Raw genomic sequence first — 14,213 nt, 5'->3', positions numbered from 1 at the left:
ACATATATATTTAAGACGTGTTAAAGTGCACTTTGAATAAAATATTTTGCACTGTGGACTCTCAGGCGGCTTGTAAGAACAACAATTTGGAATAAAAATGGCCTGCTGTGACGAGAGGCGTGTGAGTGTGTGTGTGTGTGTGTGTGGAGTGGGGCTTCTCTTTGCCATAATTATTTCATCAATCGACACCATTCCAGTTCTATCCAGTTTCACTCAATAGACCTTAATTGTTTACGACTACTCACTATCTCATAATGTAGTGACTAATTTTGTGCATTTCGTAAACTATATTTTATCCTGCATTATTGTTTCTATCTTCTGCTGCAATGTCTCATCGGCCATCTCATTAAACTGCATCCTCATTCCCTTCCTATCCGTGCAAGTTGATTCAAAGTGAACCAGCGGTGTTTTCCACGCATGCGTGTTCACATGCAGAGTTTGAAAACACTTAATTGCCAGATGAGTCACGACTCGTGCTTCGGAGGCTGTATTTGACGACGAAGGCTTCGAGTGGCTTCTTCCTAGAATGACTTTTTATTGTGATAAAATAAAGTTTATTAGTGGATTGATGAATTACGCACGATGTCATACGAGAACATGACATTACAAAGGCCCTTTGTATAGCTCGTGCTGCTGCAGCTGTCAGCTTCCACTCAGAGAAAGAAAGAGAGAGAGAGAAAAGAAGGAGCGGCTCCGATGTGGACGTGTCACTCTCAGGTTAACTCGTCACTCAGTCGTCTCGGCTTTCTTGGTCAAGTGTTGGCGCGCTGCGTTTGGCAGCTGAATGGTGCTGGAAGACGCGCACGCGCACACACTTGTCCAGCTGACCGCGCCAAGCCGTCTCATAACTCAGTCTGAACATTTTGTCTTGAAAGCAAATGAGCACGCTGACCATTCTGCATGAGCTGTTTTATTTCAGTCAACAAACAATCAGCTGATTTGGTGAATTTAGTACTCGCTTGCAATGAGCCCAATTACAGTGGCTGATTTGACATCTTTAAATATCTCCACTGACGAAAATGTTGAAATGCCACAAACAAAAATGATTGCCGACATATCAGGCTTTATTTTCATAGTGTAATTCTCCACAGAGGCGACCTAGACATGATGTCGGAGGGCTGCGCCGCTGTGGGAGTGGTCATGCTCTTTGAATACGGTGCGCTAGTAGCACGCTAGAGTCTTGACATAGCGCAAGCACGTTTGGCCTAGAGCTGTTTCTACTCTTATACCTGCTGCTAATTAAAATTAAATTTATTTGTGTATATATAGTATGTTTATGTGATGCTATATTTTCAGAGCCTTGCTCAAGGCAGCCAGCCAGCGAAACAGATCCCTCTCCTTGAAAGATTGACACATCTTGACAAACATCAAACAATCACGCCACCTCTTTGTGTTTTCCTGTTCCGCTCACCGGGAAGCGATTTATGACCACGTCTCTGACAGAGCTCTGGGGGAATAATAATAATAATAGTAAAGAAAGAATATACCGCTTCTACAAATCCGACAATCAGTTGAGCGGCAGAAACCATTCTTTTGAAGTGGGAGTTGTGAATATTTTAAATGCTGAACTGGCTGTCTAATATTTTACTGACATGGCACAAAGTGTTTACAGGGGTTGTTTACCACGGTGTGTTCGAAATGTACTTTGTGTATACGTTGGAGGCAATCGTGAGTGAGCAGGAGGGATTTATTGCACTTTTTCGACGCACGTGATGAATCTCACTGTTGGTGTGCGTATGTGTGAATGGATGTAGATGAGACAGAAAAGGCTGCATTATGCAGAACAGCTCACCAAAGGCAATAATAATCCTTGCTCCTCCAGCATACATATTCATAGTCCATTTTCATAACCATTGCAAAAACAGTGCAAGAGGGAAAGTGCAAATATATTTGTGCGCACTGTTAAAAATGGGCATGAAATAAAAAAAAAAAAAATGGTATGAAAGGTTCACCCAGCGGCGACTTCACCTCCGATGACTTTGACCTTCTTTATTGCAATCATGGCATCCATGCTTGAAGAAAACAATCAAAATACAGTTCAGGAGGTGTGATGGAGGCTCAGGGGCAAGAAAAGGGCAAATGCGAAACGCTACAACGATTATCGTATTTATGATCATTCTCCAAAATGTGACCTTAATCCTGAAAAATGCAAACTTTCTTGACCTTATCTGTACCAAGCGACAACTACGCTAAATGTACGAAAGGTATTGAGACACTTAAGTAATAAATTCATCAAGGTAGTGAGGGTTTAAAAAAAACTTCATCCAATCAAATGAGTTTACTTTCCGACACTTTCCCTCCCATGCAGATATTGGGAAATGATAAAAGTCAAACACCAATTCCCGTAACACAATGTCTTGTAGCAACCCTAATCATCGTCCAATCAGATACTACAGTTGTTTTATTCTTTAAGACGCTTACTTATTTAGACGTACTTTTATTATATTTGTGGCTAGCGATGGCGGGCCGTGCCCAAACTCTAATTCGTCGTTCTGTTTTTATTTGATGTTTTTCAAAGTTTACTGCGAGGGGACACGTGCTTTATGTTGTCGTTATGTTGGCACTTTCCCCGGAGGCCGTAATCTGCGGAGGTCTCCCTCCCTTTCCGTGCGTGTGAGTGTGTGAGTGTGTGAGTGTGTGCGTGCGCGTGTGTGCGTGCGTGAACTCGCTGACCTGGATTCATAGCCCAGGACAGAGCGATTAGCTTTTCCCATCATAAGCTGTTGCTTTGTGGGAGCTATTTGCCCTTCGCTTAAGCGTCCCCATTTTCTATTTTGGGCTATTTTGGACGACATCACCGGAAGGTTTATGGTTTGTTTAGATTTCAACAGATTATGGCGTTTGAAAGCGTATCATGTCTAAGTACCGCTTGCTGGACAAATCTTAGCTGTGAAAAATGGTGAGCAGCTTCAGATGTGCGGTGCTCTCCGTGGTGCTGAAAGTGCAGATCGGCTGGCTGCAACTGGATTGAACTTGACCTGAATTGAGATTTCGGAGCGCTAAAAGGATCTGTTCCACTTTCAGTGGCGGAATGCCGACACCTGGTTGCTACCTGACTGCCTTTTTGTACTTATGCACGTTTGGCTTCTGTATTTGTTTGACCCTAATTTGCATCCTACCATTTTTACAAGCGAGGTCCTCATCCCAACAAGTTTCTCGCGTCACATCAATCATATTCCGTTCTGCTTAACACCAGTGCATGCATCAGAAGTGGAAAGGTTGGACGTGGGCCTCCAGTGATTACTGACTAGATCGACTGTGTGTGCGGTAAATGTGTAAAAAGAGATTATGTGGGTTTAGCACTCTGCGTCTGGCATACAAATTCATCACCGCATGATGAAAAATATAAAGAGTAGATTTGTGGAGCAGGTTCGGATTTTTTCTGATTTGAGGCGGGCTCACAGCCCTCTATCCCTCTAGAATAGATCCGCCCCTGCCTTGAGCAGAACACATTCAGAACCAAAGCAAGAGTAAGCAGTAATAAAATTATATTTTTTTTCAAGCATTTTTTAATTGAGGATCTTAATCAATGTTTGAAAAACAACCAATTTTTTTTCTACTGGTTTACCTCATTGTCTTAGTTCCTTTTATGTTTCTTCATCTTGTATTTTTTTTGTCTGATGTTTGATATCACAAAAACCTGGCATTTGAACAGGGGTGTGTGGACTTTTTATATCCACTATGCATCCTTTAAGAGACTGATAACGATACTTGTTATAAAACGTGCTGTCATTGGTTCTTAAGGTAAAAACGCTTAACGAGATAATGTGATAAAAGTGTCAACATGTCAGAAATGTCCTAAAGTCATAACATTGGAAATAAAAGCTTTTCATTGTCTAGTGACAGTGAGATGTGTGGAACATATGTCTCTTGTAGCAAAACCATTCATCCTGGTTCTTGCTATCCAAATCTTCAGCCTTTCACTTAATCACTGGTTATTAATGACACTCTTTGATGGCCACGAGCTTTAGAAATTAGCACCTCAATGACATGAGAGAGAGTCTTTCAATCTCCATTGATGCATTTTAGCCAGCACCCTCGTCTCTCCTGAGACATTAAGAATTAAAAGATAGCGCTAATCCAGCCATTGTTGTCACAATCCAGGAAAAGGGGATTAATTCACTATCATGGTCTGAGAGGAGAATTCTCCCGCTCAACCGGGGAGGGGCGGCCTCGTCTTCTGGCCCGAAGCCATTATTAATTGCGTTTATTTATTGATCTATTTATTTATTTAAATGTTTGGGCTTCTTTCTTTTTTCCATCCCGTGCAGACTACTAACGCTCATGTCCCTTTCTGTCATCCAAACAGTCAACAGTGAGGATGTTGTCTCTACGCGGCTGTACTTTGTGAACGCCTCCCTGCAGCGGGTGACCTTCTCCAGCTCCGTGGGGGTGTCCCTGCCCTGCCCCGCGGGCGGCGCCCCCCATGCCGTCCTGCGTTGGTACCTGGCCGCCGGAGACGACATTTACGACGTGCCCCACATCCGCCACGTGCACGCCAACGGCACCCTCCAGCTCTTCTCCTTCTCGCCCTCCGCTTATAACAGCATCATCCACGACAACGAGTACTTCTGCACCGCCGAGAACCAGGCGGGCAAAATCCGGAGCCCCAGCATTCACATCAAAGCAGGTAACCCACTGCTCATTCAAAATCAAACATCGTATTGGTTAGCGTGCTGGCGGTTCGCTTCCAAAACCTCCAAAGGGTAACCTTTTTGGTGAAGGTCCTAAAATGAGTATGTACCTCGCTAAAATTAACCAAACTTTTGTGCTTGGTGTAAAAGTGGATGCTGCTGACCTGTTTGCACTCGCTGTCAAGGTCAAAGCTAGCGAGGGAAGGTGTTACTTTTCACACACAACACACACACACACACACATGCGCGTGTGCACAAACACGAACTCATGCCAGCATGTCTCCTGCCTCCCAGTTTCCCAGTCTCTCCATCTGTCCACCGACTGGAAAGTCCCTTAACCACACAATCTCACACGCGCACACAGCTACACTCACACACACACACACAAGCACACACAAGAACACTGCTCTATGCACACAGAGAACCATTTTCGTCAAGCTGGCTCTTGGTGTGGAGCTGCCAGCTCTTTGTCGGGGTGTTTTGGCAAGGACACTTTGAGCGAGTCAGCTGCAGACATTGAATGATGCGAGCGCAATCATGGGAGGAAAAAAGCAAAATAATTTGGAGCGTGTTGATGAATCCTGCCCCGAAGAGACATTCAGCACTTCTTAGCACATGCGCTTAAAACTGTGCCCATATGGCCCGCATGTTCCCAAGGGGGAGGGTTTGACCTTCTCGCAAGCCTTCATGTTGGGATGACCTTCCCTCGCCCAAATAATTGCACCGATTAATCAATTGAATGCTGAGATGACCGCTTTTGCGCATTTTCCTAAGCAAGACCGGCGCTCTTGAGTGTGCGCCTCATTACCTCCGTACACATGCACGCGGTTGCCATGGGCGACATTTGCGCTTAGGTGTGGCTGGCCCCGCCTGAAAAGAAAAATTGGCCCCGCCCACTCTTGCTGTTTATTAGCACCGCTGCAGGAATTTCTGGCTGTTTACAACAATTTCCTGATATTGTCCGACACAGAGCAGAAGAACTTCAAATGTTAGACTTTATCGGAATACAACCCCGATTTATGTGGGTGTGCACAATTACGCAACTGTAGAATTGAATTTTGTTCCTCTTTTTATTCCGTTTCAACGTTTCTAAAGAATATAAGTAATTGGCAACACGTACAACCAAAAAATGGAAGGGTCAGCATTAGCGTGCTGAACTTTTGGCGGTGTTAGCCTCATGGAGCCTCTCCAAAGTGGAACATGCCAAGCACCTCATTCTCCTTAAAGAGGATTATGCAGGGCATTTTTACAAACCGTCATCACGTCACTGACGGAATTCTAAATGATCAGCGCAGGCCGCTTTTCCGTTCACTTAATAAAAAAAGCAAACAAACGTGCAGCCGTTGATTTTCTTGATCATTTGCCGTCTCTCTTTCTGGCTCTCTTTATGAATAAGTAAATGCAGTATTTGGTTTCCCCGGCGTTAATTATTGAAGCGACAGTGATACAGGACTTGCCTCCCAGTGCGCCCCGTGCGCCGGAGCCATGTTTTAACTCGTTCCTAGGCAACCGGCCCGCATATAGTCAGGCATCAGTAACATCCTAATGATTCTGCGGCGCGTACGATGAGGGGGAGTGCAAGTTCCACACAAATCAGCCCGGGCCGCCATTTGCATTTTTGCATTCGTTTGTAGAGAATTTCACAAGGTTGCAGGCGGTGACATTGACCGGCGGGCTGGTGCTGTTGCGTTAAAACATTTACAAGCTGTCAAGATGATTTTAAACACTCTATGATGGGCTCAAGGGGGATTGGGATTTTTTTTTTTTTCCTCCTACTATTGACGAACGGCAGCGGGGTCAATCAGAGAGTAAATAAATGATTGAAAGAATTAACCGTACCGCGGCAGCCGAGGCTACTCAGTCGATCGGCGGTATCGATCGGCAGGTAGATGGTATCAGTGAAAAGCAGCGGCAGCTTGAGATGAAGAGCCGGCCGGCCGGCCGGGGCTCAGGACGTGATTGCAATTATATGTTCCTTTAGCTTTGAAGTGTTTACAAATGAAGCGTCGGCTCACATTAGCGCTTCACGTGTCGGGCTACTTAAAGGGAAAAAAGTGAGCTGCTCTCTCGAGGATGTGTTAAGGTTGCGATTCATTTAGGGCCATGTCCCATTTGTACTTCCAAGTCAGAAAGGCTTGCTTTGAGGTTGTGATGAATTGAGTCAATTTTATTTGGTCAAGTGGTTGCGCAATTTTTTTAATTCACCATTATGGGTACTTTAAAAATATATCTGGATCCATATGATTTTATTTTGAGCAACAACTTGACAAAATAAATGGACTAAAATTCTACTTAAAAATGCATCTGGTTTTTGATTATTTTATTTTGTGCAACCATTATGGTAAAATAAAATTGAGTAAATTCAACAACAAATTTCAATGGAAAATACGAAGTCAGATGTGAAAGTCAGCATAACGTGACAACTTGGTCCATAACACAAGGAAGGTTGTGCACTAGTCTACAGAACTGAGCAGAAATTGAATTAATTTGATTTTCTTTCATACAGAATAAAAAAAGTGTTAGTGGACGTTACTTCGAGCAATCTCTTAACAGACCGTCAACACCTCCGCTAAACACGCTTGTCATATTTGAAGCGTGCTATATCTTCTCATGGATTTCAATCACAAGAATCAGGAAAACGAGATTGCGGCTCAATTTTAAGTTCACAACAAATGAGATGAAGTCCCAGGGTTAAAGGGTGGCCGAGTTACTTTGAGGCAAAAGACTCTGTAACATTCAACAAGGACGTTGCCTTTGGTTCCACTGGGTTCCAGTTGACAGTGGTGGCTGGCATAAAGCATTATTAATGACCAAGGAAACTGGCCTTCAGGCTAGGCGTTAATTATATCACCGGAGAGCTCGGGGAGAGCGCAAACACATCGGAGGGCGGCGCGTGTGTGTGATTTGCATTGTTAAGCCATTACTGTCCTCATTTTGGAGGGAGGCCTAGCTGCTTGAAGAGCAGTGATAGATTAGGATGCCAGCAACACTCGCCAGCATCAGCCTTTCTTGGGCCCATTTCATTTCTGTAATTGTGTTTTCCTCATCTTACGCATGACTCAAACCACTCCCTTTTTTTGTCTCGTGTCGAAAGGTAGAGGGCAAATTATCGTTGACCTTTTTTTAGGAACGGCAGAAGAAAACAATGCTCATTTAGCATCACGTTAGCTTGTCACGTTAGCAAAATTATGAAACGAGCGCTCATCCAGCATCACGCTAGCTAGCGTCCACCTTTAGCAAAATTATGAAAAGAGCGCTCATTTAGCATCAAGCTTGCTAGCGTCCACCTGTTTATTACTTTTGCAGAAATAATGAATCCTTCCCTTTGCTTCGATGTTCAACAACTCTGAATGTGACAGAGTCAACTGCGAGTATAATTTGCTTAGCTACAGGCTACTGTTTTTGTCATCAAACGGCGTCTTAATCACCGCCACCCTAGCTGGCACCGATTCAGCGCCCCACGCTTGCCACGCCGCATGTTTCTGATGCCTGGCGCCTGCATGTGACAGTGGCGGCGGCGAGCCACGCTGTGCCCCTCGCCGTCTCAAAGCATCTGCGTTGTCGTTCTTTGAAAGGCTAAAGGCCACTCGCCGCACATCTCCTTCAACGCAACTCCCAGTCGACCCGCTTTACAATCACGGCGACACTGAGTTGGATGAAGGGCAACAACACCAGCTCGTTTGTTTACAAGATCAAACTGTGATTCTTTTTCTATCACAAAACAGGCCAGACCTCTCCTTTTAATAGTTGTATTCATTTTCGATGATGTCTATTTTATACACGGTGAATATGCTCACTGTCCGAATGAACATATCTAATGGCGACGGTTGTCCTTTTCCATTTGCACACCAGTGTTCCGGGAGCCATACACAGTCCGTGTGGCCGACCAGCGCTCCATGCGAGGTAATGTCGCTGTCTTCAAGTGCCTCATCCCCTCTGCTGTCCAGGAGTACGTCAGCGTGGTGTCCTGGGAGAAAGACACCGTGTCCATTGTCCCAGGTAAGGAGCTGCTCCGGTCACTACGTAGATTTTTTTTTTTTTTGGGTGTGTTTGAAATGCCAGTAGAGTCAAACAATGTTTACTGTCAGAGCGAAGGAGAGTTGGATCAGCAATTTCAAAATAGGATTTGACATCAAACCCCGTCATGGAAATGAGCCGTTCGCTCGCTGTAATGAATTTCCCTGGCATATCCCGTGTTGTCAGAGCCCGCAAGATGGAAGGGGAGGCTTTAAAAAATCAACCACTCAGTCAAAAAGAAGATGAAATGGCCTTTGCCTGCCTGCCTGCCTGCCATGTTGTTGGCTCCTCACTCGCCAACGGACGCCGCTCTTGTTAATAGCCGTGTTCCGCTTATAAATCAGGCTTTGGATGTATCCTGAGTGTGTGTGTGTGTGTGAGTGAGAGAGAGAGAGGACACGAGTGTGTTTGTGTGTGTGGGCCCGAAGGGGAATGTAATTTGATGAGTGATGGATCTTTTTAGCTGCTCATCACAGCCACCACAAAGCGAGCATACGCACCCCTGACACTCACTCGGACGATAAGAGTGTGAAGGCCTCCTACACGTTGACACCGTGCGTGCGAAGGTTTGCGTGTTCCGCAGTTAACATTTGCTCCGGCGAGCGACGGCAAATTGTTGGGTGTCAGATCAAACTGTTTAGGTCGGATGATATGTTGCACTCCCGCTGCCCTTTTTACTCCACGTCTGATACCGAGCAGCCCTTTCATCACTCGATAGTCTGTGTGTGAGTGTGTACTCGTTCTGTCGTTCACTCCAAGCATTCATTGATTCAGCACGGCTGTAGTGTGTGTGTGTGTGTGTGTGCGTGCCTGTGTGTGTGTGTGTGTGTGCGTGTATACATGCATGTGTGTGTGGCCCGAGGGGGGTTTCCAGTCTGGATCGATAAAGCTTGCTGTTGGATTCCCCTCTCTCTTGTCACGGATCCCTCAGTGTGAGAGTAGTGAGACTTTTTGTGTGTGTGTGTGTGTGTGTGTGTGTGTGTGTGTGCCACTGCATTGTGGCTGTGTGTGGTAAGAGCTCAGTGGGAGTGTTATTGATCAGATGTTGGATTACACATTAACATATGAACAAGCAGGAACATTACACACGCACACAATTTATATTCCGCTCCAACTCGGCTGATTAGTGAAAGTGTCATAAATAAACGGTATTCTTGAAGCGATACGTTTTTTAAATATTTGTTTGCATCTGAATACACTTTGGTCGCAGCAGTCAACATGATTTATTCTGGTTAATTTATCTTAATTTCTTGTATCGGATTCAAATAAATGGTTGGAATAGACTTGATTTATTCAGGGCAGCACAGCACTTTGTGGCGGAGCTCGCATGACTCGGCCACACACCTTGCATCCATCCATCCATCATGAGCAGGTTTGTGTTTTTTACCGAAAAGCTCCGGCGGTTGGCCATCTATTAAGAGGTGCGTGTACGCCAAGGTGCGGACTTGACAGGATGACAGCCGTCACACGAGCGGCCGGCCGGCCGTGTTGGTCAATAAAGGCGACTTTGAGCGGGCTCTGATGAAGTGGCGGGCGGCGGTTTGCTGACAGCTGCCCTCGCTGCGAGACGACCCCGCTCGGGTGTCGTGTCACTTTTTGACAGCCAAATCTGTTTGCATTGGAGAGTTCACAGAGCAACGTGTGTGTGAGTTGGGGGGGGTCGACAGATAGACGCACAATGTCGGCCTGTTATCTTTTGCCGCTGCTCCCTCGCCGCTTTGCTCGCTTTCTCGTGCTGGTTCGAAAATGATCATTTGTCTGCTCGTCAGAGTGTTGACGTGTGCGTCTGAAGGAAGCGTGCGTGCGTGCGCGTTATTTATTAGTAACCATTTCCTCCTTCAACTTTAAAACGAGTGTGAGTTTCATCTGGTTGCCGTGGTTACGGGTGCAAACTGGCAGGCAGAATGAGGAAGGTGTGAGGATGCATCGCCGCTTGATTTATTTTAGTGCGTCACCATGGCGCCATTCACTTGTTGGATACCGTCGGGAAAATACATGTTTTTAAGATGTGTTGCTTTGTTTGGATGAAGCAAACATTGGCCACTCCGTGGATGATTATGACGAGGTTGCTGATAAACGAGTCATGCTGGCGACAAGGGAGCGTTGTAAACCGCACCTCTTATCAGTCCACGGCGGGCTATACTGCACATTACAACTCACCGCTTATTCATTATTCTCCTTTTCAATTATGCCTTATCAACAACTTGTAAATTGCACCGGCGGTCAGGGTGGTCCCCCAAGTCGAGCGTTGAAATGATCCAGAATAGCACAAAAGCGCAAATTCTGCGAAAATAGTTCCACTCGCGCTATTCCATCTCCTTCTGCATCACAAAATGATGAGTGGAAGATACCAAGCCGGCCGGGGGCAGCCAACTGATGCTTATGCAGATGGATTGATTTTTCTTAAGTTATGGACTCCACATCAGCATCGATTGGCTGATGTAGTGAAGAGCGAGTTGTGGGTGCGAACAGTGCGGCAAAGTGTGGCGCGTGTTTCTGCATTCATTGATCGGGGGCTTCTTTAATCCTCCGCGCACGCGCGCGCACGCACGTGCACCCGCAATCGCTCACATTGTGGCGAAGTCGAACGTCGCCACAGCCGCTTCTGTCCCAGTCTCCATTTTGTGGCCACTCTGCAGAGGGCCTGGTGTACTCTGGCTTTCCACTTTTTAACCCTCGCACACATACTTGGAGAGGCACTTATTAGACGATAAAGTGACAAAGCATCATCTTTTTCCCCTTCCACTCCGTCAAACACGAACGTTGACAACAGATAGGCGAGGTGGGGAAAATGGCCGAATCGGCAGAAAAGACAAAGTGGCACGAAAGCGTGCTAGGTGCTAAATTATGCAGGTGGCAAAGTGGGCATAGAATGGAAGGATGATGGACTGACTGCTGTTTGAGGAAGAGACCATGAAGAGAGGTGTGTGTATTTTGCGTGGATGTGCGTGTGCGCCATTTTTTTTTTTTGGCCGTCCTCATCCTCCCCAAGGGAGAAAGAGGCAGCTTGGGGCTTGAAAGGGACTGTGTTCTGTCATTAAAGATGCATCCGACAAGAGCCTAATGCCCCCCCCGCCCCCCCCCCCCTCCCCTCCGTTTGCCTTCCTCCTTTGGAGCTTCTCCATTTATCTGCACTTCTGTTTGACCAGTAAGCATTTCCGTGTGTTTGTCTTTAGGATGGGAGCAGTTTGTTCCTCGCCTGGGTCGCGGGGACGAGGGCGGTCGGGACGCTGCTGATGGCGAACGGGTGCTGTTTACTTATTGATGTGTGATTACGGGATGTGGCGTGTGTGTGTGCGTGTGTGTGTGAACCTGGCAGTGATGCGTGTTAGGCGAGTTATTTATTCAGCACTCGTGTTTGGATGTTTTACAGAGAGAACAGGTGCAGAGCGACTCTGAGCGCGCTCTGTTGTGTGTTGTCGTGTGTGTGTGCGTGTGTTTCAATAGGCGGCCGCAGTGTGTATTTGCGTCGAAAGGATGAGTTGGAGCTCTTAAAATCAACGACAGCTCGAACGATGGATGGATGTATTGATAGATAGATAAAGATCAATAGGCTTTGTCTTCCTAGCGTGACTTGCGAGGTAGATTTTGAGCAGATTGATTCGTTTGCTTTACCAGAATGGGTTTAGTTAATTTGGGATATTCTGCTGGACCGAAGCTGAAGTATATTTAATGGAACGGAATTGAGGTTCAAATGTTTTGCATGGAAAATGGGTGGGTTGCATCAGGAAGGCCAAAACATTTTAGAAAATACTTGGGAATAAATTGAGTATTATTTTTAGCCGCAGCTATTGGTGAAATATTTTTGGATATCTTTAACTCCTCATTTTTGGTAGTTTTTTTCCCCCCCTCCTTGTTGGATCAAAATCTTGAGCCAACCTGCTGGGTCAAACCATAAACTATTAAATTGGGTTACTCTTAACCTGACAATTTCAACGGTTAGGATATGGAGTTATTTTTTTGTGTTTGTCCAGAGACATATACACATATTTTGTCCTTAATTAAAATGGCCTCCGTATAAGTCGCCCATCTCTGATATAATGAACATTTTCGTGTCAACATCGATATATTGACAGATACAGATAGAGCGTGTTAGGAACAAGCAGATCCGAGGATAGAAGATGGCTCGACGAGAACATGGCTGTTGTCTGTACAGATTGAAATGGCGAAAGCGATGGAGCGAGATAAGGGAGAGGAAGTGCGAGAGAGGGGCTGCGCACGAGGAGAATTTCAATGGCACTCCAATCATGCAGGCAGTCTCGTTAGCCCAGGGAACATTTGCATAGTGCTTCGGCGAATTCATTTGGCCTTCCTCGCAGAAGATGGCTCCCTTTCCTCTACGCTAGTTAGTAATTCATTAGCTGCACACGGCCAAGGTGAGCACGCGCCAGGGTGTGCGGCGGGTGGCGAGCCCGACCCTCATCGAGCCTTCCTGTTTCTTTCTGACACCATTCCGGGTTGCCGAGTGTAAATCCACGCCGGCCTAATCGCTGTCCGATATTTGCAGCCCACGTCGTGCATTACTCATCGGCCGCCGTCATGTCCTCGCCGACACCCTCATCCTCGGGCTGGATGTGTGTACCGCTGCTACACCGCCCCTCCCTCCCTCCCTCCTCCTCCTTTTTAAGCCTTAGGAACTAATTAGAGCAAAAATACATGATGGGGTGGGGTGGGGGCTTCGCACAATCAGCTCAATAGGCAAATCCATCACTAATGGGGATCACGACTTACCTAAAAAAGACGTCGTTTGAAGGTTGAGGGCGTCGAGGGTGGGACTGCGTCGGGCATTGGGGTGCAGTCAATAAATGAAGATGACAAATTGTAAAATAAAGGGGAGGTGTTGTCATTTTCCACCCAATGTTTTGACGTTGAACAACAAATATGGCGGCCGTGCGCGCGGCTTTTCGTGTACGCAAACGTCTGGATGATTTTCGCCACCGTGTCGGTGACCTTTCCCTATGCTGCTCCTTTGGTCTACGTTAATGAGCACGCATGTTATCTGGACACCTAGGGACTAAATTTAGCTTGATATTAATGAGGTGGTTGCGTAAGTCTACACACCTCACGTTTTTGTGATATAGAAAAAAAATCTGAGCATTATACATGATTTGACAACTGGTCCCGTCATTGTGATTTGTAGTGTGACATCTTTTCAAGGGGATGAGTACAAATAAACAAACTGAGATAGTGTTTGCACAAGTGTGCACACCCACTTATAACTGGGGATGTGGCTGCCTGCTTTCAAAATAACCAATGATGTTCAAGCTCAGATTAAACGGGACACAGCTTGCCACCATTTTAAGTGCTTCTGAGCCCAGTCAAAAGATTTTAATTAGATTGTTTACAATAATTAGTCATTTATCAAAAACGTGCATTTTTTTGTGTCAGAAATGTTCTTTTCTTAATGTACTTGAAGTACATTGCAAAGCAAGCGTTCATCTTTTCAGACAGTTTACTATGAATTTCTCATGAGAACACGCTGCTTCGTGTCTGTATTTGTCCTACAGCACTAAAATGCTTTCCGACATGTTTTTTATTTCCCCGAAAACCTGACAATTGATG

General features: G+C 45.8%; 1 protein-coding gene across 3 annotated transcripts in view; it reads left to right on the top strand.

The window, feature by feature from the left end:
• dscaml1 (Down syndrome cell adhesion molecule like 1) overlaps positions 1–14,213 on the top strand; it is a 57,279-nt gene that overhangs the window by 2,007 nt on the left and 41,059 nt on the right. For all 3 annotated transcript variants that reach the window (XM_088380670.1, XM_088380671.1, XM_088380669.1), the window contains exons 2-3: positions 4,310–4,630; positions 8,487–8,633. In XM_088380670.1, the coding sequence (XP_088236796.1) occupies positions 4,310–4,630; positions 8,487–8,633 (468 nt within the window). The remainder of the gene's footprint in view (positions 1–4,309; positions 4,631–8,486; positions 8,634–14,213) is intronic.

Source organism: Syngnathus floridae, chromosome 7 (assembly GCF_059516105.1).
Source record: "Syngnathus floridae isolate MCC-2025c chromosome 7, RoL_Sflo_1.0, whole genome shotgun sequence".
NCBI classification, from domain to species: domain Eukaryota; kingdom Metazoa; phylum Chordata; class Actinopteri; order Syngnathiformes; family Syngnathidae; genus Syngnathus; species Syngnathus floridae.
This window is presented reverse-complemented; position numbering and strand designations above follow the sequence as displayed.